The 21,825-nt window shown below is 38.0% G+C and overlaps 1 protein-coding gene across 1 annotated transcript in view; it reads left to right on the top strand.

Annotated features, from left to right (window-relative positions):
• Positions 1-19,466, top strand: part of PRKCE (protein kinase C epsilon) — a gene marked incomplete at both ends in the record, with an annotated part of 282,775 nt that extends 263,309 nt beyond the window's left edge. Inside the window, 2 exons of the mRNA XM_080615806.1 lie at positions 1,290-1,436; positions 19,320-19,466. Of these exons, the coding sequence (XP_080471932.1) occupies positions 1,290-1,436; positions 19,320-19,466 (294 nt within the window). The remainder of the gene's footprint in view (positions 1-1,289; positions 1,437-19,319) is intronic.
• Positions 19,467-21,825: the final 2,359 nt, after the last annotated feature.

Below are 21,825 nucleotides of genomic sequence, written 5' to 3'. Positions count from 1 at the left end.
GAGGTGAAATAAAACAGAGGAATGTAGGAATGTGTTTTGTGGTTTTCCAAGAGACCTCACCAAAGCACAGTAATCCTTTTAAAACCTTTGTTTCTCCTGCCTATAGAAAATATGGCCTGTAGTTTAGATATAACTTGTCCACTTGCAAAAGAACTTCCAGGGAATTTGAGCACAAGACCAAAGAGAAAGATCATCTGTGGAGCAGCGCATGTAAGTCAGAAAATACAGAGAGAATTGCCTTGGTGATCTATGTTATGTCTTTAAAATGATAGCAGTGGTATTCTCCTGTGGATGGCTGGTCTAGCTATCTAAAACCATCTTAAGGGCTTCAGTAGCTACTTATCCAATAGCTGGATTCTGTGTCCACATGCATTAGGAAATAAATAGAACAATTGCTAATAAAAGAAGGAAGAAATAACAGCAAAACCAAGAAAAATATCATCAGCTGCCGTCATTTGATATCAGTGTCTTACACTGGCTGTACAGCTTTTTGCTGAAAGAAATAGTAAGAGTTTAAAGGTGAAGAGTTTAGAAATTGCCACACCAGAGACCAGTTAGTTCCAGTTGCTGCCACTAATGGTGTACTAAAAGTGACTAGGAAGGTGCGAGTTATGTCATGGAGTATATCAAGGAAAGCTTTCTGCTGGCACTCATCGCTCCATCTATCTCCTGAAACAGAATGCTTGTAATTCACATAGCTGCAGGTGCTGTTCTTATTTGTATTAGAATAAAATCCTAGAAATGAGTAAGGAAGTTATGGCTTTTCATGTGTCTGAAGTGTATGATTATACAACCTAGGTACCCAAAGAAAATAAACAGCAGTAAGCATAATATGTAGCCCCTATCCCCCAACTTAGTAGTTAAGACAGAGCAAATAAGGCAAAATAAGAGCTATCCTCGTCTATTTGGAAGTGTCTCTGGAGGGTTTAATATTTTCTGTCTTTCTTTTTGTATTTTTGTCCAAATCTGGAGCTAAAAATGCTGACAAAGAATCTGTTGCTAAAGCTCTCCCAGCCAGATGAAATTAGGAGGTCTCAGCAATCAGTTGAAAGAACTTCCTGAAGGAAACTTCCGCTCCAAAATCTCTGAATCTACTGGTTTGGCTGGAACCTCTAAACATTGGAGGGGCATCCTTTTTGCTCTTAGAGAAAAAAAATAACCTTCTGAAAGGGGACTGTCTCTAAAAACTAGGCTTTAGGAATTCTAATGAGTAATTGCATTGGAAATGGTTTCCAGCCATTGCCATTCATGTTTTAACTTTTTCCTCCTCTCCCTCCTCTGCTCTGTAGTTCATGACAAAGAACCCCAATAAACGACTTGGCTGTGTGGCATCACAGAATGGGGAAGATGCGATTAAGCAGCATCCATTTTTCAAGGAAATTGACTGGGTTCTTCTAGAACAAAGGAAAATCAAGCCGCCCTTCAAACCTCGGATTGTAAGTAGCAGTTTGCATAAGATTGAGAGAAATCTTGGTTTGACAATTCTAATTGTTGGCTTTTCTGTTGCATGAGTTTACCCAATGCAATATTTAGGGGTTGAAATAGTAACATAAAAACCTCACTAAAAAGATTGCCACGTCATTGTTTCTGTGAAGGTAAGTGTCAGGAGTAGATTAAATGCACAGAAAGATCTTCATGTTCGCATAAACCGTGAGAGGGTTCAAGGCTCTGTTTTATTATTTTCCTATGTTCCTAAAGATACTTTGATTGGAAGAGATTATTTCAGTTGGGTATGTACTGTCTGTACTTTCTGTGTGAACCTTGCTGCAGTCATGCGTTGCCAATGGGCGCTGGATTTTGTATTGAAAGACAGAGGAAAGAATTTCTGATTAATAATATTCTAACTGAAGATACTTGAGAAAACTGCTTCTGAGGCAAAGAAACATACATCATGAGTAGATAAACTGATGTACTCACGTTTTTCTAGGTAACAAACAAATATTCCTATTTTAACAAAATCATGTAAATAGCAGCCCCACACGCAGAAACTACGGAAGCCAAGTGAAAATTCATGGCTTATTCTTGTCTTCCTCTGGATGAAAATGCAGTTCACCAAATATCAGCTTTTCAGCTGAGAATGTGTGCAGTTAATTTTGTGCTTGAACTGTACTAGAGAATAATTATATGATAACTTCGTTGAGATTGCTTTGTATCTTTTGACATTTGCACATTCCTAATTACAATGTTTGACTTGCCTGTAAGTACAGTCAAGGTATTTGTTTGTTTCTTTAGATAGTTTAGGAAGGCATTTAAGAATAATTAAATCAAACAACTTTGGGCTCAACACTGAATCCTAACTTAAATTTAGAAGTGGAAAAGTCCCCTCTGCCATTGCACAGTTGTTGTCTCTTGCATTTAATGCATTTTCTTTTAGTCCAGTGAGATGAATTTCCCCAAGTTCTGTATGTGGGTGATGAAAGTGGAGCTGCCTGTCCAGAACAGGACCATTAGGTAGCTCCTCAAGTCTACACTTGGAGAAGTCTTTCTCTATATATAGGTCTTTTCCTGTTTTCACAGGAATTTATCTCACAGTAAATTTTGTGGCTTTGCTTAGCTTTGCTTAGTAGTCATCAGCATTTTTGGTGATACAGTTATCAAATCAGGATGCACAGTTCTAAAATAATTTTTACTTTATGCCTGCACCTAGTAAGTCCCAGATTCCTCACATCTAGTCTGTCTATTTGCTGCTTTCCTTTCATGATCGAGATGCACAGTCCCATTGACAATAGGTATTTTTACAAGGCCTTTGTTATTTTCGTAAGTATTCCTGTTGCAGTGGTCCTTTTTTAAAGTCAGGAGGCATTTAGAGTATCAACTATTTTTATTCGTTGCCAATATAAATAACTTCTACCTTCTCAATACAGCTTTCTCTTTATGGAATTATTTCAGTGCTGTTATATTTTAAAGCCATTCATATTTTATTAATTCCTGTTGTTTTGTTCCTTTTCTCCTTTCTTTAATGATATTTTAGTTGAAGATGTCAGGTTTAGCAGTGATTTCAGATTATTTCAGAGTAGCCCTTTGTATAATTCTCAAGACAGCTGCTTGCTCTTTAAAAATTGTTAGGGTGATTTTACACATCTTTATTTACACCTTTTGTCATTTTTCTTCAGGCTGCTTCTGTAACATCAGATTTTCATACTACTTCTTTCCATATTGTATATGCCAACTTGCTTTATTCTACCAAATTTGGTTGCTGCAGTCTAGCAGTTCTGTATGCTTGGTTTTTAATGAACTTGTTTTTTGTGGTGGTGAATTCAGGTAATATGTAGTCTATGTTACAGGCATCCCTATTATTTTCATGTTCGCAGTCTGCTCTCTCCAGGGTATCTTTCCCAGTGGCCTGGTCCTAGCAACTTTTACTGATGACTTTTTTACACTTAGAGTATACCTTACATATTTACACTATGTTTATGATCCCTCAGCTGTTCTGTATCAGCTGTATAAATTGCAATTGTTTGGATTTTGTTATTATGTAGAAATCTTTGAGCAAGATCATACTGAAATTTTGACCTGTCCTCTTAAAACTGAACAATTTATTAGTTGGAAAGCAAAGTGTGATATAGATCTAGCCTGGAGAGAAAGATGATCAGAACAAAATATAATTACTAATAATGCAATTTATGAAACAGTAAAGGAATCCAGGGCAGTAAATTTCAAATACTGAAAAGGTGATTTTGATGCTTCTCAAGCCAGAAGAGATTGAACTTACTTTGAAAAATACAGGAAAGAGGGAAGAAGGTGAACACTAATGAAATAAAGTCTATTTAAAATCTAAATAGTGCCTCTCTAAATTAAGTTGTGGGTATAGCGTTGAGATTCATTGATTCAGATAACCAAGCGTAACTTCCCCAGCTATGGAATAACTCTTGGGAAAACATAACTAATGCCTGTGTTTGGAATGTTTTCTGGTATTTAACATCTTTCAGTATTGATAAAGGGCTCTTGATTATTTAAAAGTGACTTTTAAGATTGAGAGGATTCAACCAATATATTTTTAATCTTATGTTCAAGGGAACCTAGATCTGTGAAATTAGCTGTGAGAAAGAGGCCAGATTCTTAGTCAGAAAATAGACATTCTTGCATGTGATACGTGAGTGTACATATGTGTAGGGAAAGAAGCACACAACGCATATATCGTCATTTGTGCATTCAAATTGAGTTTTGCATGCACATACAGAATTTTGCCCATGCAAGAATGCATATATTTACACAGGTATTCATCTATTTTCTGACCAATCAATAAGATGACTAAGGGGGGAAAATTTTATCATTATTTTATCGTATACACTTCCAAAAAAACCCAAACAAACAAACCCAACAATATAGGGTCTGTTCAAATGAGCTCTGGGCAATACAAAATGCTGACAAGTAAAGTCATTAGGGAAAATGGCCAGACACTGAGGTCCCATCAGACAATGGAATAATCTGCCAAGGGAGGTCAAAGAGATGCTAGCACGGAAACAAACCTTGCTTCAGTTCTGCCTCACTACTCTGCTGATCCCAAAACATGAGTTCCTTGTTTAGCACATTTGTGTTCTTTTCTGTTACCCTTTATCCTGTCTCTGCCATAATAGATTTTCTGAGGAGCTGTATTACATGGTACTGTAAGGCTTGTGCTTCTCCATGGTTCAGGTATGCCTCTTCACCTCTATGAGCCTTAAGTCTGAAAGTAGACTTAGAAGAAAGCTATTTATTAGCCAGACTTTAAATCTCATTCACACTGTGGGTAGATGCAAATACATTCCTTAATACATCAGAAATATATCATTTATGTCATTGTAGTTTGTACATGATTTGACTATTCTGGTCATGTTTTGGAAGCTGAAATTTCTTCCCTGTTTTCAGCCTTGGAATGAAAATTATTAAAGTTCAAAAGGTCCTTGAAAAACTGACTGTGTTTTCTGAGGGCTTGCAAGAGTGCCCTGGGCAAAGCACTCATACAAATGACAGAGGTTTGCTAAACAGTGACAGGAGTGCCACACCAGTTGTGCTAGGCAGAGACCGATCCACCAATCTGGAAGCAGACTGGTGGCCCTGAAACCTGTTGTGAAGGATCTTTGGCTGCTCCTCCAGCTTAATTACTTGGGACAGCGAATGCACAGGGGTGAAAATGCACTGAAGCCCAGTCCTATGATGCATATTATCTACCAATACTTAGTTTCATATATTCAAAATTATGAGGCTTTTCAGTGGCAAAATTGATCTTTTTATACATGTGTTATGGTTTACTATACTGATGGTATATAATGCAGAGCTATTACAAACATTAAGCTACTACAGAAGAAATAATAGCTCTGGGGCATGTACATTAGAAATCAAGTGAAATTTTGAACAGCTATGAAGAGGCTGTTTGTTACCTCTAAGCTCCAGTGACCTTGATAGTGTTTCTTGAAGATCATTTCTGCTGTTCATAAAACCTAATTCTTAGAACTTCACAGAGTGTCTTGAAAGTTTCTGAATAATATTCTTCCCTGCTGCTTTTAATGCAGATATGAATGTCATTGCATATGCAAGAAATAAGTACAGTTTTAGTGCAGACACATATCTTTTCTCCAGAATAACAGTTGTGAGACAGAAATCCCTTTGAAGCATTTGATTCCTATGTTGAGATATTTTGTCTCATGTATTCTTCCTAAAATTTTATTCCATTTGAAGAATAAAATTTTCCTAATCAGTAGCCATAAGACCAGGCTGTAGTTTGCAACATAATTTATTGCTCGAGAACCGCAAAGGCCTTGATTCAGTGATTCTTTGCTCTTTATCTTTCTTTGTTTCTGTGGTTTTCTTCGTGGCTTGGTTGAATTGATTATTTCCATTTTCAAAGTGCATCTGCCATATTATTAATGAAACAAGGGTGCAGTAGATTAATTTCATACTGAAGTAAGTGATCTGGTGCTAAGTGTGGTAGATCTTGCTTAGTGACATGATGGGATGTTTCTGTCTAATACCAAATAATGGAACATGCATTAAAAACAGTGAATGAAACAAATTGGCACTTCACCTTTAATGTGTATTGATGAAATTTATATTGTCCCAGTTTGCTATTTACTGGAAAAGCATATATTTGAGACAGGGAAGCAAAGCTCATGTTAACCTCATGTTAGCAAATATTTCATAGAATCATGGAATAGTTTGGATTGGAAGGGACCTCAAAGGTCACCTAGCCTAAACTCCTGCAGTGAGCAGGAATACATTCAACTAGACCAGGGTGCTCAGAACCCCATCTAATCTGACCTTGAATGTTTGTAGGGATGGGGCATCTACCACCTTTCTGGACAGCCTGTTCCAGTGTTTCACCACCCCCACTGTACAAAATATCTTCCTTGTATCTAGTCTAAATCTCTCCTCTTTTAGGTTAAACTCATTACTGCTTGTCCTGTCATAACAGACCCTACTAAAACCTTTGTTCCCATCTTTCTTATAAACCCCCTTTGAATATTGACAGGCTGTAATAAGGTCTCCCCAGAGCCTTCCCTTCTACAGGCTGAACAACCCCAACTCTCAGCCTTTCCCCCTAGGAGACACATTTCATCCCTCTGAGGGATTTCTTCTTGGTTTTTGGGTTTTTTTTCAGCACAATAAAATCAGCATATTTCTTAAGCTGTTGGTTACAGTGGGTCAGTGTGCTGCGAGGAGCTATGAGACAGAAGAAGCTGTTAGGCACAGCAAAGACATTCTCAACACAGGAACACTCTTGACCCTTTAGGCTAATTTTCATTGTCAGCCCTTGAAATGTGCATGCAAACAGACAGACTTGTCGTTTTCATCCACCCTGTTGTAAATGTCAGGGCTGGGAAAATCTGAGGCTGGACTAAGACATCCTCAACGTGAAAAAGTTGAAGAACTCTGAGCCAGAGGGTAATACAAAGCCGGATAAAACAGATGTTTGCCATATGTATTCCTTTTTAGCAATTAAGCCAAAATTTCATCACTAATGGCTTTATCAGTGCCTGTGGCAATCTATTCATAGTGTGGCTTTATGGAGATGAAGTTGACAAAATAATCGCATTACGATGATTTACTGTGAATGTGCAGCTTTCACAGAACAATACATTAATTTTCACTATGCATTCATAATTTCTTGGGTTTCTATTTTAAAAGCTGTCTTTCTTTAAGAGCCTTAGAAACAAAATGAACAAGATAGTCTATTGCAGAATTGTATCTTGCAGTATGGAGCAGCAGCAGCTGCTGCCAGCCCATTTAGTTAATCTAATGTGACTCCCTTCATTTTGCAGCCTCTTCCATTCCTAATGTTATATCACTGAGAACGGTTTTAGAATATTTGTATGTTCCTTCTTCAGTTCTGACTTCTCAGGGGAAGAGAATTGCTCTAGCAGCTAAAACCAGTGAGAATTGCAAGATGTGTAAGTTTTCACTAGATTTTCTAGAAGCCCATAATGTCATCCAGGGTTCATCATCTAACCTTTTCATGCCTCAGCTTCCACTCTGTGGTAGGAAGGGAAGAAACAGGACTGAGAAGTGTTAAAAACTCAATTCTCAAGATCAGCCTGGCTTTTAAAGTGATCGAACACGTAGCACTTCCCTTGGAAGAGTGTTCTATGCTCTACCAGACCTCAGTGTTAGCAGAGTTCATCTTGATCCTCACTCTCAAATTTCCTACAGTAATTCGCACCTCTCTGTCAGCTCCAGTAAGTCGAAGATGATCATAACCCATTATTGAAGTCCCTCCCCCCTTAGTTATCTTTATCTGTGCCACATTGTCTGTATGCAGTTTCCTTGTGAACCTAAACTTCCTTGTTAAGTCTTGACTTAAGGATGCCAGCAATGTGTCCTCTTTCAGTTTTGCACTGCAGCAAAGGTTTGAAATGAAATAATTCATAAACACAAAATTCTAGTCCTAGCCAATGATTGTGGGTTCCAACCAGAGTCAGCGAGCGCTGGGAATTTTCTTTCCCCCCTTCCCTGAATGAGTGAAAAACTGGCAAAATTTTGGCAACCCTTTGTTGATGGCTTATGCCAAGCCAGATGACCGCAGTGTTTGGAAGCTGGGTAATAAATAGTAAATACAGATCAGCACCTCCAGAGCATGCAGCTGCCCTGTTTGCAGGGGCAAGCAGGCAGAGCCCGCGCCTGCCTCATGGGTGGGTGCCTCACTGAACGGCTCCCTGAAATGTCTTCAATTAGAGATGTGTGTGCTTCCATTGCTGCAGCAACCGTCTGCTTACTGTGAAATATGGCTGGAATCCTTAAAGAGGGACCGTGTCTCTGGAGAAAACTTTCAAGTATTATTAGCCTGAAACATAAGTTCTATAATCTCAGATTTGTTTTTGTACATGACTGCTAACAGTCCTTCTTAATAAGGGAGTTTTAACCTCGTGTTGGGAAGTCATGATACTGTTTTGGTGGGGTTTTTTTGGCACGCCTCTATTTTTTAGTGACGGTGGATTGTATCATCATACATGCAGAATTATGACTTAGCCTTTATGCTGTGGGGATGAAGCCCTGTAAAATGCAGTATCATTCAGTAGCACCAAAAGGAACATAGGAAAGTACAGGCCAAGTAAATTTCTTTTTGTATAAATGTTCTCTCTTTTCAAGTTTGCTTCAGTGTGAATGTCCCTCTTTAAGGTAAGGCCTTCAATATGGGGAAAATGTCAAGGTAGGTCCATTTTTAGGCCTAATAACCTTGAGGTGTCCCTTCAGTTTCATAATATATTTCCATTCAGTCATCAGTGCATGGCAATGAGCATTTAGCAGATGAGCACGCAAGGGGCTATACTGCATGCTTTTGCATGAAGTGTTACTGCTTAGACAAAACACTGGGGAGTGATGTTGAGACCTCAGGCCCTCATGTACCATTGTTGAACATCGCACATTATGTATTCCCCACTTGCTGCAGGCATTTCAGGCATAGGAAAAGAGTGGGCTTTCTTCTGAGAGTGACACCGTGGTGATTATACTGGTGTACAATGAAAAGGTTTAGAAGCAGGGAAGAATCTGAGTTTTTCAGAACGATTGACATATAATTTAGAAAAAAATAAAGAAAAATGGATGTGGACTTTCAGAACAGCCGTAATGTTGAAGTCCAACTCTTTTTTTGCACACTGCCCCTGCCACAGGGTATCGTGAATTAGAATATTTAATGTCAGCTGGTTTCTAAATGATTTCTGCTACACTTGCAGCAGAAACTGACACTGGTTCAAGTGTTAGCCAGGTCAGTGCTGATAGAGCAGCACTGGATATTGGCAGGCAATAAAGACATCTCAGTTGAGCTTGCAGTAGTCAGTTGTGAACAAAGGTACAGTAACTCCCTGCAGTGTAGCTCATAGCAATTGGACTAGCATGTGGCTCGGCAGGGCAGAGAAGTCCATAACGCTTCTGCCTCTTCCCTCAACTAAGTTCCCTTGGTTTACAGAGCTTCAACTAGCTTGGCACTTCGTGTAACCACTGAATTTGCTCAGACTTTAAGTATATAGCTTTCAAGGACCTTATGTGCAGCTTCTATCACAACTTAGAGAAATAAAGAGTAAGTGAACTGGTATTTTTAAGGGATTTCAATGTTGATTGTTTGGAGGCACAAGGTTCTATTTTCCCCAAATTTGCTCATTCGGTTAGTCTTCTTTCTTGGTTTTATTCTCTTCAGTGTCCATGCCTGCAGCTGCTGTTTTTAGCTGTGATTACCGCAACACTAGAACTACAGAAGGTTGAAAGCTACTTCCCAGCACTCCAGGTTCCCAAATATTTATAAGTTAAACAACTTTTATTATGCTTCTTTTTATTCTGTACTGAGATCCAGCAGTATTTGTTTGGTTTTGTTGAGTCCTGGTCTTGTATAAAATCTTTTCATACCAAATAATTAGATTCATTTAACCATCTGTTAAATGTACATTGTTAAGTGGTTTCCACTGGGATGGAGTGATAAGCAGCCAGAATGTTCCTGCTTGCCTTTCAGGCTTCCTCAGAATAAGATAAATTCTGTTTCACTTTTGGCTGCTTTAATCTCCAGTGCTATTTTCAGAAAGTAAAGCACTAAGCAAAGTCATCATGGTTACTTAGAGTACATTCTGAAGTGTTCAAATATTTTTATGTTAATGTAGATAATAAATAATATTCCTGGGTTGGGCTTGTTTCTGATGTCATTAAAAGCCAGTGGCTAAACACCAGGTGACTTAAGAAGCAGTAGCATCTGGCTCTTTATCAGACGGTGGAGAGGAATTTAACAGACAAAAGGCAAAGTCTTATCAAAGGCTGGTGGTCCATGACTAGTCCCGTTCACAGCTGGAGCCCAGTGAACATCATAGAGTATAAGAAGAGCTTTAGCTTTGGGTTTATTTCTCATGCAGAACCTTTTATATTAGCATAAAGTTAAAAACAGTGTCTTACCAGGATGTTCATCCAAATAGGCAGCAAAAATCTGTCAACATATGATTCACAGCTCAGCATACTAGTGCAAGACTTAATTCCTTTGACATATGTGCTGACATGCAGGTGGTGGACTAAAGCAGCTGATGTGCAGGCACTTATCTTCAATAGCAGGACAGGGAAGGCATCTTTAAATGCTAATGAATCCTAGCACTTCATTAACTGCTGCTTTCCTGTTGTTATGCTGCTGTGCTGTTACAAGAGATTTTGTTACTGTGGAGGCACAGACATTGTACTCTCAGCACTGGTCCTCTCAACAGCATGCTTCAGGAGTCATATGCTTAAATTATGTGGGATGAGAGAAACACCCAGTCTAGATATTTATGAAGAGCCTTAAGTGCTGATCTAGTTCCTTGAGTTGCATGCCATATTCATGTTTGCAAAGGACATACAGAACAATGATTCCCTTTGCTTAATTACGGAGTATGGAAAAGAAGGAGTTGAAGATGATGACTGCCCATGACTCTCTGAGGGATTGTGTTAACATTTGACAAGACCAAAAAGGAAGAAAAATTGCATTTGTGCCCTCAGGTCCACAATAAGCTCGAGTTCCCAGCAAGATGAGATTTCCACTGTGCAAAAGGCCATTAAAGTGAGAGACAGTCAAGAGATCATAGATAATGATAGATAGAGAGATCACAATCCGTGTATAAGGGAACAAAAATAGGAAGAAAGTTAGATGCATAGTGAGGGGAAAATTGCTGAGGCTCAAAGCAGAGCATTTGTAGAACCAAGAATAGAACCCATGTCACTACAAACTCTCCTATGTCTTGCTGTGCTCTTTTATTGAAACTGTGTTCCAAAAAAGCAGTTCCAGTGCCTGAGGAGAGGTGGAAAGGAGATATATTGAGATGCAGAAGCAGTAGGCATTCATGTGTAATTGTGCAATGCCTTGTTTTTTCAGTCTGTAATTTGTATAAGCATGTGCATTAGTTAAAAAAAAAGAAAAACAACAAGAAACCAAACAAAACCCAAAAAACAAAACAAAACACAGCTTCAGCAGCTTCCTAAAATGTCACATATATCTTTATTTTAATCTGTCTTTGCAGAGGCTTAAAAAGAATCATAGCAGTTCAAAATATGCTCTCTAACAATTCAGTAGTCTTAAAATACAACCATCACTATGTAGCTTTCTCCATTTGTAAGAGGTGAGATCTGCTGTACCGTTTCTCTGTATGAAAGTCTGTCGTGTGTGTCATCCACGTCAAACTAAAAGCTTTATTCTTAATGAGCTGGAGGTCGTCATCAAAGAGCATGAGTTCCCTGAAATGTTTTGAAGAAGGCAGTCTTGCCAAAAGCTCTGTAAAATTCCCACTCTATGGCCTGTAATATGAACCATCCTGTGTGCAGCTGAGCCTTGGAATTATGCTCCCACTGTACATCCTTACTAGCACCTTTCATGCTGTGGTTTTTCTTTGCACCCAGCGTCACAGTACATGTCTATGCTTTCTTGATAGAGGACGGGCTCAGAATCACAAGATACTGCTATATATATGTATATATCATTTCATAACATATTCAGGAAGTGGAATAGGTGACTGTATGCAGAATAAACCATTGGAAAGTTAGTATTTATTCAGGATACACGTCAGAGATATGAGTCTTGAACTGTTTTATTACATCATTCACTTATTCACTAGGATCAGTGTCCTTAATTTATTCCTTCTTTTTGTGATCACTTAAAGAATGGAAAGCAAAGTACATCTAATGATCTTTGGCAGACTAAATCTGGTCAAATACCTCAGTGCACTGCTAGGCTATCTGTATTTGGGTAATTTTTCAGTAATTTATGGGATGTTTCCTGGAACCCCCTGGAATTCTAGGGACACGTGTCCTAGACTTACCAACTGTCCTGCATCACTTCTTTCTTTTCCTTTTAAGTCAGCTCCATTTTCTGGGTATAGCCAGTCCTTTGTGCCAAAGTGCTACATGTCTACACCTGTATTTGAGGACTCACCAGCAGGTGGTTTAGAAAGTTGCAGATGCACCAGCCCTGACTTCTGTAACTGCTGTAACAACCATGGGTAAAATGCGGAACACAACTGAAAATGGACTAATCTTAGATGTGTGCCAGGATGTAAGAGGGGACGCTGGTGATCGTGACCTTAGACCAGTTGAGGATGTCAATGGAGGCTTGCCAATATAATGTGAATTAGAGAGGCACACAGAGAAAATCTGTGCTTTATGTTGATCATAGAATTGCAACAGTAATTGCTTTGTGCAGATGAAGGGTATTTTCATAGGATTATTCTACTACTTTCTCTTCTCAAATTTCCTCCCTGCCCCAAGAAGACATATAAAATTGTTTCCTATATAGTTAAACCCTCAAAGAAACCTACCATAAGGGAAAAATGCAGTGTAGGAGTTCAGATGTTAGCACTCGTTGCGACTTTGTTTTTTGCACTTTTTTTTGATATTTGCATTTTTTTTCACTCTAGAATATCCATGTATTCTACCATAGCATGGCTTACTTGCAGTGGTTTTATCATTATTAAGTCCTAGTGGAAACAAGCCCTCATGATATGGACAAGATGGATCTTAAGGGTAAAGGACTAACTACAGGTGGGAAGCTGTCGTTCTGACCTCCCCTGCAGCTCCTGTGAAATCTATCATCATCAGTGTTTTACACAGAGATAACTGTTATGGTTTAGCAATCAGGCTGTGAACAAAGTAGTTTTGATATATATAGCTTTAGTGCTGTGTAAATGTAGTTCATGTTAAAGCCATACCCAAGTAAAGCCATAGGGGATAACAGGTTTACAGCAACTTCTTATTGGTGAGGTTCCTTGTCCAGACTGGGGACACAGGGAGGTGGTCAATGAACCTGCACAGCTTTGATTTTATTTGCCTTGCTGTTTGTTTTGTTGTGGCAGTTTTGGGGTGCAGGATAGGAGAAAGGATATGCAAAAGTGAAACCATGAGGCTGCCATCCTGGCCATGTAGTCATTAAATGTTTGTACCCCCTATTTGTTTAGGTTATTCCTCCTTCCTGCTTGACCCATTTCCCATAGGAAAGATACATACTGTTTCAGTATAAAGATGGTTTCAGTTTACTGGATCACAAATGATCCCTTTTAAAATTCATAGTTCTGTGAATTAGCTTGGTGTTTATTAAATATCTGTGTATTTCCATAATAGATTAAATTGTAGACTGCTTAGGTTGGCATGCTTTTCATGCCAACTGCTTCACTGTCTACTAGCATCTTTATTGAGTGGGGCTTTTTTCCGGTCTTTGTCTTAATTTGGTGTCCTTTACATCTAAGAAAAGGATCATCTGGGAGCATAAAATCTCACCTCCTGCTGGGAAGTAATGAATGTAGGTATATTTGTAAAAACTGCTTGGATTCAAAACCCTTTTTATCATCATAACCTTCCCCTGAATATACTGCAGCTCATGGCTGATCTGTTTTTAACTTGTCCATGTGTGAATAGAGCAATTAACATGCAGAAAAAAAATGTAATAACTTATAAGTTATTCTTGTAATATACATTCCACATCTTCTGAAATAAGACATTCTAGGAAATACTTCTAATTCTGATACAGATTCTCAAGGTGTGCAAATACTGTGAAGAGGCATCACAAGGATAATTGGAAAGATAGCCCTGGAGTGATGTTTTTCTCACAGTATTCTTTGTATATAGAATAAGTTCTGTGCAAAAATGAGTGCTCACTACAGTTGATCTCAGCTTTTTAGAAACAACTACATGTTTGTGAAGAGAGACCCAGTCACTGGGGCAAAGTGATCTCTGCCTTTGCTGCGTTTTTTGTTATCATAATAGGGGTGAATGAGAATACAGTGATAAGAGAGGTTTGCCACATAAGCTTGTGCTTCAAAAATGTTTGCCTGATGTCATGAGTTTCCAAGTGTCTTGAACAAATTAATCTGAAAATCTTATCAGTGATGAGGTAAATATAAAATATTTAAAATCTGATAATCCTGCTCTAGGAATTTGTTCTTGATGATACTGTGTCAAACGTGGGAATCATTTATTTCCTACTGAAGCAAAATTCTGGATAAAATTAAATGATACTGTGTAATACATATGAGAAGGTGCAATCTCTGCTGCACATCACATTCCTCCTGCGCTGCTGTCCAGTGCCCTTGTAGGTGCACACCACAAGATGCTCAGATTTAATCTACCTGTCACATATTTGATGTGCTGCTGATGTAGCCGGGTGCTACACTGAAAGCGTTCTCTGGTGAAGCTCCCCAAATGAACTATAAACTCCAGGACTTCACTATGGGCTTGAAAATACATGAAGAGGCATCGAGCACTTCTATTGTCAGAAAATTGCAGTGGAGTAAAGTTAAAGATGTTTCAATTAGTGATATAGAAAGGATGATCTGCATCTGTGTTTCTGTGAAATAACACAGTAACTCAAACGGTGAGAATCATGGATGAGTTTGGCATATATTTTGGATCAAAAGGTCCACTTACTGAAAAATATCATAGGAGAGTATTTTTTTCTTCCAGCATATTGCTTCATTGTTATAATGCTAATTTCTGGCCTTATTTACTTGTATTGGCTGCCTGTTCTGGATGAGCTCCTCATTCTACTAAAGTAAACAGAAATCTATTAATTGCTTTAAAGAGGATTCCTATAGTTGTATTTAAACTGCATTTGGGGAATTTGTAGGAAAATCAGACTGAAATACAAAGCCTAGGCTTTCGTGGCAGTGTTGTTTTCTAGTCCCCATTTCAATCTTTCCTCTTCTCTGAGTAGTCTTTGAACCCACTGCACCATTCCAACCCAGTTTAGTGGAGCCATTGAGTTTGCAAAGGACCTTAAAGATTTTTGGTGGTTTTCTTCAAATTAAATGAAAATAAATAATGGAATAGATAGAGATACCTCTTAATGCCTCTGAGATGGGGAATTAATTTAATCCTTATTAGACAGAAGAGAGTCCACTGAGCCTCTTGGCCTCATGACACAGGTGATGAGGTGCTCAAGCTTTGCTGGGTTCCCCTGGTTTGGAACACCCTCTGTCAGGTACCTTCTTGCAAGAATTTCTGTGGCTTTTCGATACCAAAGGGCCCTGTTGCTCACATCTGGTTCATGTCATTTATGGAAGGAATGGCAAGTTTTAACTTTCTTAATGTATTTTCAGTGATAAGAACATCAACTTAGGTTTCTTTTTTCACTGTTGCAATTCATATCAGTGTCATTTAGTAATCATTAACAGCAAGGCTGGTAATCCTTGACACTGGAAAGATTATTAAGCTTGTTTTGAAGGGGTTTTTTTTGAAGCTCGAGTCTGTGACTGCTGGTAGAAAATCAATTTTTTCTAGAAATGGAAGTGAAAATAAAACCAGTTCAGAAAAAGAGTTTACGTGTGTGCTTACTAATAGCATATGAAGTTCCTTTCAATCTTTTAGTAATTATGTGAAGAGATGTAACAAAAATAAACAACATTTTGACTCATAAAACCATCCCTTTATCCAAAGTTGTGCGGCCCAACTAGGAAAGCTGATTAAATGGTGTTTTATGAAGAGGCAGTCTTTTAAAATTTTCAGTATCTTTAGGTCTTTGAAGAGAAGTGGTTATCTTTGAATAGAATGAAACATGATTTTGACTTAAAAATTGTCATCCTTGATGGGTTGTGTTAATATTTATTCATTCAAGTAGTGGTTCTATTCCTGTAAAGTGTTGCATCTAATCAGATCATGTCACTTACATGAAGCAAGTCCACCGTGTTCCCAGGATAAGCAGGTCACAATAGGTCAATGCTCAGATGGGAGACCTGTGAAGCAATCACGCTGCATCAGCTAGCCAGCACGTTTCCTGCACAAGAGGTAGCGAGTCAGTATTCCTTCCCTCTGTCAGAGATAGCCTGCTGGTGGAGAAGCCATCTTCCAGATGAGATTCAGAATTGGAGTCATGTCATTTTTAGTCATTACAAGTGCTGTGGCACCGCTGGTGCTCTCTGGCAGAGACGGACTGCCCACAGGCTGCCTGCAGTAGAGCAGTTTCAGTGCAGTGTGGAATTTGGCACCTATTGTTGGAAGCTCTTGGGAAGCTGCTGTGCCCCTGCTCTCAAGTAGCACTGATGCATGCTGAACACAAGCTGTTTGGGTAATCTAGAGGGAAAAAAGGAGTAGCATCTGAAACCTCATTGAATTTCAGTGTGTTTCAGTTTACAGCTGTGGGTTTGACAGTTCTTTTTTTCCTGATAACCCTAATTTCTTAAGTCATCTGAAATTGAGAAGTCTTACTTGGAAAACAGTTTGAAAAGTTAAAGTGTTCCAAAGTCTCAGGAGCTGCAGACTAAACAAACAGAATTCCATCCATTTAATTACTGCATTTTAATGGTGCATTTGCCAGGCAATCTAAATATTTTTCCTTTTTTTCTTCATGATTTTTTTGATGTTACAAAATTGGATAATAGCTGCCCTCTGTTTCCTTCGTATATCCTCCTTACCTTGCAGAACTTCTTTCTTTTCTCAGCTTCTCTGCTAGCAGACAGCCACAGCCCTTCATTCCTTCATCCTGAGCCCTCATGCGGCAACTATATATTGATTCATGCTGTTGGCCTATAGAGTATTCACAGTGCAAGTGCATTAAAATAGCACTAGGAGCAGAAATGTGGCCAGACCTGTTTCGTCTTAGCAGTTGGGGCCTTGCAAAATAGTCATAGCTTCAGGAAGAAAGTGCCTAAGTTGCTAAGGAGGATTTCTCAAATAAAGCTTTCTGTTGAAAAGAAGTGCTTGTTATGAACTTTACCTTTTGTCTTGTGTGGCTTAATCTGCTTACTTTTGTTCCCTGTGATTTATTTAATCTCACTTCATCAAAGCGTATCCTTGCAATCTTAGATTGCTCCATACTTGTCCTGTTAATAAATCGGGTGATTTACATGTGTGCTGCCAAAAAGACATGGAATTGTTTATAAATTTGAGAAAGTAGAAACTTCTATGCCTTTCTTTGGTCTTGAAGGCATATTTTAAGACATGATAGGCTTCTAAATCTAAGCAAATACCTTTGGTTGTTTGAGATTCCAGGTTCTACTGGAAGTAGAAGTATTTTTAATCAATAGGATTTAGGTACACCGATGTTGGGATGGGTTTTCAGATGTACTGACCTGCACTTTTTCACCTAAAACCTTCACAGATCTCAGAGGTGGTTTTATGGAAAAAGTAGATATTGGGAATTAATTGCCCCTGCTAGTCTTAAAGGAATTTATCATCTTACTCCTTTAGCTTCAGCAAGGAAATGACACTTTTCACAAATCAGAAAGTATGAAAACCTGAAAAAAATACATATTGTATTTCTTCTCAGCTAATCCAGAGCTTATTTGCCATGGATAGCTAATGGTTAAAGTGTGAGTGTAGTCACATTTCTCTTGCACATAATTATAGTTCTGAATTTGAATTCTGCTTTCTGCAAATATTCACTTACCTCTTTCTGCTTTAGTGGCTATTCCTGCAGCAAATTCGTTGTATGAGTGTATGAAAATATTGCAGTAGGACACGGGGAACAAGAGGAATGTAGACATAGTTGCAATGTAATACATTTAAAAATTCATATGGGATATCATTCTGGTTTTGCAATATTTGCCCAAATGACTGGGAAAAAACATAAAAGCCGAAGCTATAATGCTCATACTTCATGCAGTTCAGAGTATATGGGTCACATACACTTCATGTCCAGTCTTTATGTACAAAGTAATTAAAATGTAACAATATAAACATACGTATATAGCTGATGAAGAAAATACATATATGTATATATAAAAATTAGTAATATTTACGTACACTGAAAGGCATATATCCTATTTGGAATACATTCATGTAATTTATAATGTATCAATCTATAGTTTTATCATTTTACTTTGCAAGCCAAATAGCTATTCTATTCTATTTCTGGTAGCATGTTAATCTCAGACATGTGCAGGATGGACACAAAGCTAGTTTTCAGTGTGCTTCCATTAAGCGTCACTCAGGTAACTATTAGATTTCTTGAAACAAAGAGAAAAGAGACAGTGTAAAGGAAAACACTTGCTCCAATTCCCTGAATCTGTACACGTCTGAAACACGCTGCTGACATGGAAAACATGAACAATGCCAGAATCAAGGATGTGACCATGGGGAGTGTTTTCCCCTGTAGCCTTGAGGTTTTCTACATGCAAGCAGTCACAGATAGTCTGTTGTGGGTACCCTGAGGATGAGTCGGCCTCCCCAACTCTGTCTCTAGTTAATACATCTTATCCCAACTAGAACATGTACAGTTCCACTTTGTTGGCCCAACTTTGCTGAAAGAACGAAGTGCTTTAGACATGAATGGGGAAATCCCGATGCCATTGGGATAAAGAAGAGTTCTGAGGTGGATTTCTCTGGAGCCAGACTTTCACACTTTGCCATGGTGCTACAAATGACATCCATCTACATTAGGAAATCTGAGTTGTCACTGTGGAGCTCAAAGATTTTGGACAGAGCTGTTGTGAGGTCTGAATCTGATTTTAAAGCTGGGTGTAGCCAGATTTAAAGAAATAGTTAACTTGAGTTGCAACAGTAGGCTATGTTGTGGGGAAATCAATTAAATCAGTTCGCTCTGTGCCTCTGAAATGAGATATCATTATGTTCAAATCTAAAAGGAAACAGCCGTACCACCTACTATGCCAAAGCCTTTTTTAAACTAGTCCTAATCTCAGCTTCCTGCTTTATCATCATACTGCTATTCCTCCGCCTGTCAGGGACCCGCGAGTCTCTGGGAACTCATTTATAGTACTGCTTCTGTGGCCTCTCCTGAACTCATTTATAGTACTTGCTCCTGTAGCTTCTCTCATATGTCTGTTATTCTTTGTGTGAAGTAGCTCCTCTTTTATTTCAACCATTCCAGAAAATTCAGCCTTCCTGGGGGGATGGAGAGGAGGGAGAGTGCCTCTTATTTTACTGTGCTGTTTTACCATTCACCTTATTTGTATTTTTCTTCTCAGAAAACCAAAAGGGATGTAAATAACTTTGATCAAGACTTTACACGAGAAGAACCAGTATTAACGCTAGTGGATGAGACAATTATAAAACAAATCAATCAAGAAGAATTTAAAGGGTTCTCTTATTTTGGAGAGGAGCTACTGCCATAGACAACATTAGGCTGACAGATGAATGATGCTGCAAGAAGTGATTCTGAAGAGATCGTCAAATTACTGAGACTCAGTAGATCAAGAACTACTTCTCTTACCCTGAGCCCATATCCCCAATTAAAATATATATTTATTGGTTTTTTTTCCTTTAATCTTCTGACCTGAAAGCACTCTTAATTTCTGTCTCACAAAGCAATGCAAAATAATTTTGTATCAGAAATTGTAGATGTAACACACTGCCGTATATTTGCAACTTTTCTTTTATTCCTAAGACCTCCCCAGAGGATAAAATTGCATCCTTTCCATGGAACATGAAGCCATGCTATTAAAAGTGATTTAGCAGATCACGTTCTATAATCACATATGTATTTAAGCTAAAAAGGTGAGAACTGTTTCTTCTGCACTGGTGGTTATGGTGAGATCTGTTCTCAGAGGTGGAACAAATAAGTAATATGTTACCTTTTGGTAAGCAAAGAAGTCTGCCTTCGTGGAGGTGTAATCGTCAACTATGAGTTTATTGTGTCAAGGTACAAACTTAAAAGAAAGTTGTCCAGAAAAACAAGCACAATTATGGCTTTTGATGAAATTCCTCGTACAATTTATGGAAAACTCTTAGGAATAAGAAGAGTCACAAAGATAACTGAAGCTTTATTTAAAGCCAGAAACAGATATTATATGGATAGTTATTAAAGGGCTAAAGAATAAAAAGCCTATAGTGTTTTAACACAGCTATATATAGGCATTTTACAGTTTTTCAGGCAATTGGGTGTACTATCCATGTTACCAAAATGAATATCCATTGAAATGAACCATTGATGTGATGGCAAGCTTGCAAATGTTTACAGTTAATTTGAGATAAAAATTAATTATAAACATTATAAATTTGCCTTTTCCATTGTAGCTAAGCTGATACTTTCTTATTTATATTTATTTTCTCAGCAGTGTGTTACTTTTGCACACTTTTACAGAACCATAATACTACTGTGTTTGTTGTTTTTTATGTTTAAAATCTAAAGAGAAATCTGCTTTTAGAAGACACAAAATAAGGCTACACGTGCATTATGTGGAAGTGTGTTAAAAAACGGAAGATCAAGCATTCACAAACTGACATTACTGAAAGTTGTACATTGAACTTTTTTTGTGTATGAATTGAAATGGTAACTCATGTGGACAATATTACTAATGTGAAGTTACCTCCTGTAGATACGCTAACAGTGTTATGTACTTATATTTCCAGGAGTACCCTGTGGTTTGGTTTGTTCCTTTTTTTTTTGTGTACATGTATCGCTGAGGTCATTTTATTATATATTTTACTGGACTGAGTGAGCGGTCATTGGAATCCATTTTAATGGTTGCACATGGATTTCCAGCTGCACAAAAATATATATACTTGTGATTGGCAAAGTGGCACTAAAGAAGCTTTTTTGCCTTTTGTACAGGTGAGATTTTGTATATAGTGTTTGCTGCAAGGCCTGTGGAATTCATTGAATATAGAGGTATCAACTGCTGCATGTTCAGGCATACTATTAAAATGTTAGTCTATGAAAGAATAATTATAATAATGTCCATGTGCAATACTCTTGTATGTGTATTGGTTCAAGTTACTGTCAGAGAGATGAGGTTTTTGTTATAAAAGATGTAGACATATATTAAGCTATACTAAATCTCTTGTATAGTTCTCTTCAACTCTATTATGACATGATAGAGCTCGGAAAGAGAAAGGAATGTTACAAATCTTGGTGGACGAAGTGTGAATCATTGGCTTTAAGAGATAATTTCGGTCTCAAGCAGATGACTTAGTTTGTGTCAGTTTTGCGTCTGGCTGCTCATAGCCTGTCACTGATGACAACATTCAGTTCCATTTTGTTTTGTTTTTAAAACTCAGGTGTAATTATTATATATATTCTTATGATGATTTCAAAATATTAAATATTATGATATATCAATTAATGTGTTGTCTGGCCTACAGGTGTAATAATGGATCAAGCCTTTAGTTTAATTTAATTTATCTTCAGTAATCTTTTGTACTGGGAAAAGACTATAGCTTCTGGAGCTGCATACCAGCACAGAAACATCTTGATGATTGCATCATCTCAATGTCTAAATTTCTTTCTCTTTTAGAATATTTTGCAGAACTGCCCATCAATTTGTGTCTCACCACTGGCTCTGTTCATTTCCCATCACGGTTAGCTTTTGACATCCAGGCAAGAACTGATCACAATGCTAAAGCATTCTTTTCCATAGGTGAGTAGACTGGCTAGGAAGACAAGTTATCAGATAGTGCACTACTGTTTGTAAAACAAGAGGCCTTTATATAAAACCCCGAGCATTTATTTTGAAGAAATAAAAGCGTCCCATA

Source organism: Psittacula echo (genome assembly GCF_963264785.1).
Source record: "Psittacula echo genome assembly, chromosome: 4".
Taxonomy (NCBI): Eukaryota; Metazoa; Chordata; class Aves; order Psittaciformes; family Psittacidae; genus Psittacula; species Psittacula echo.
The sequence above is the reverse complement of the archived record's forward strand: the minus strand, read 5'-3'. Positions and strand labels throughout refer to the sequence as shown.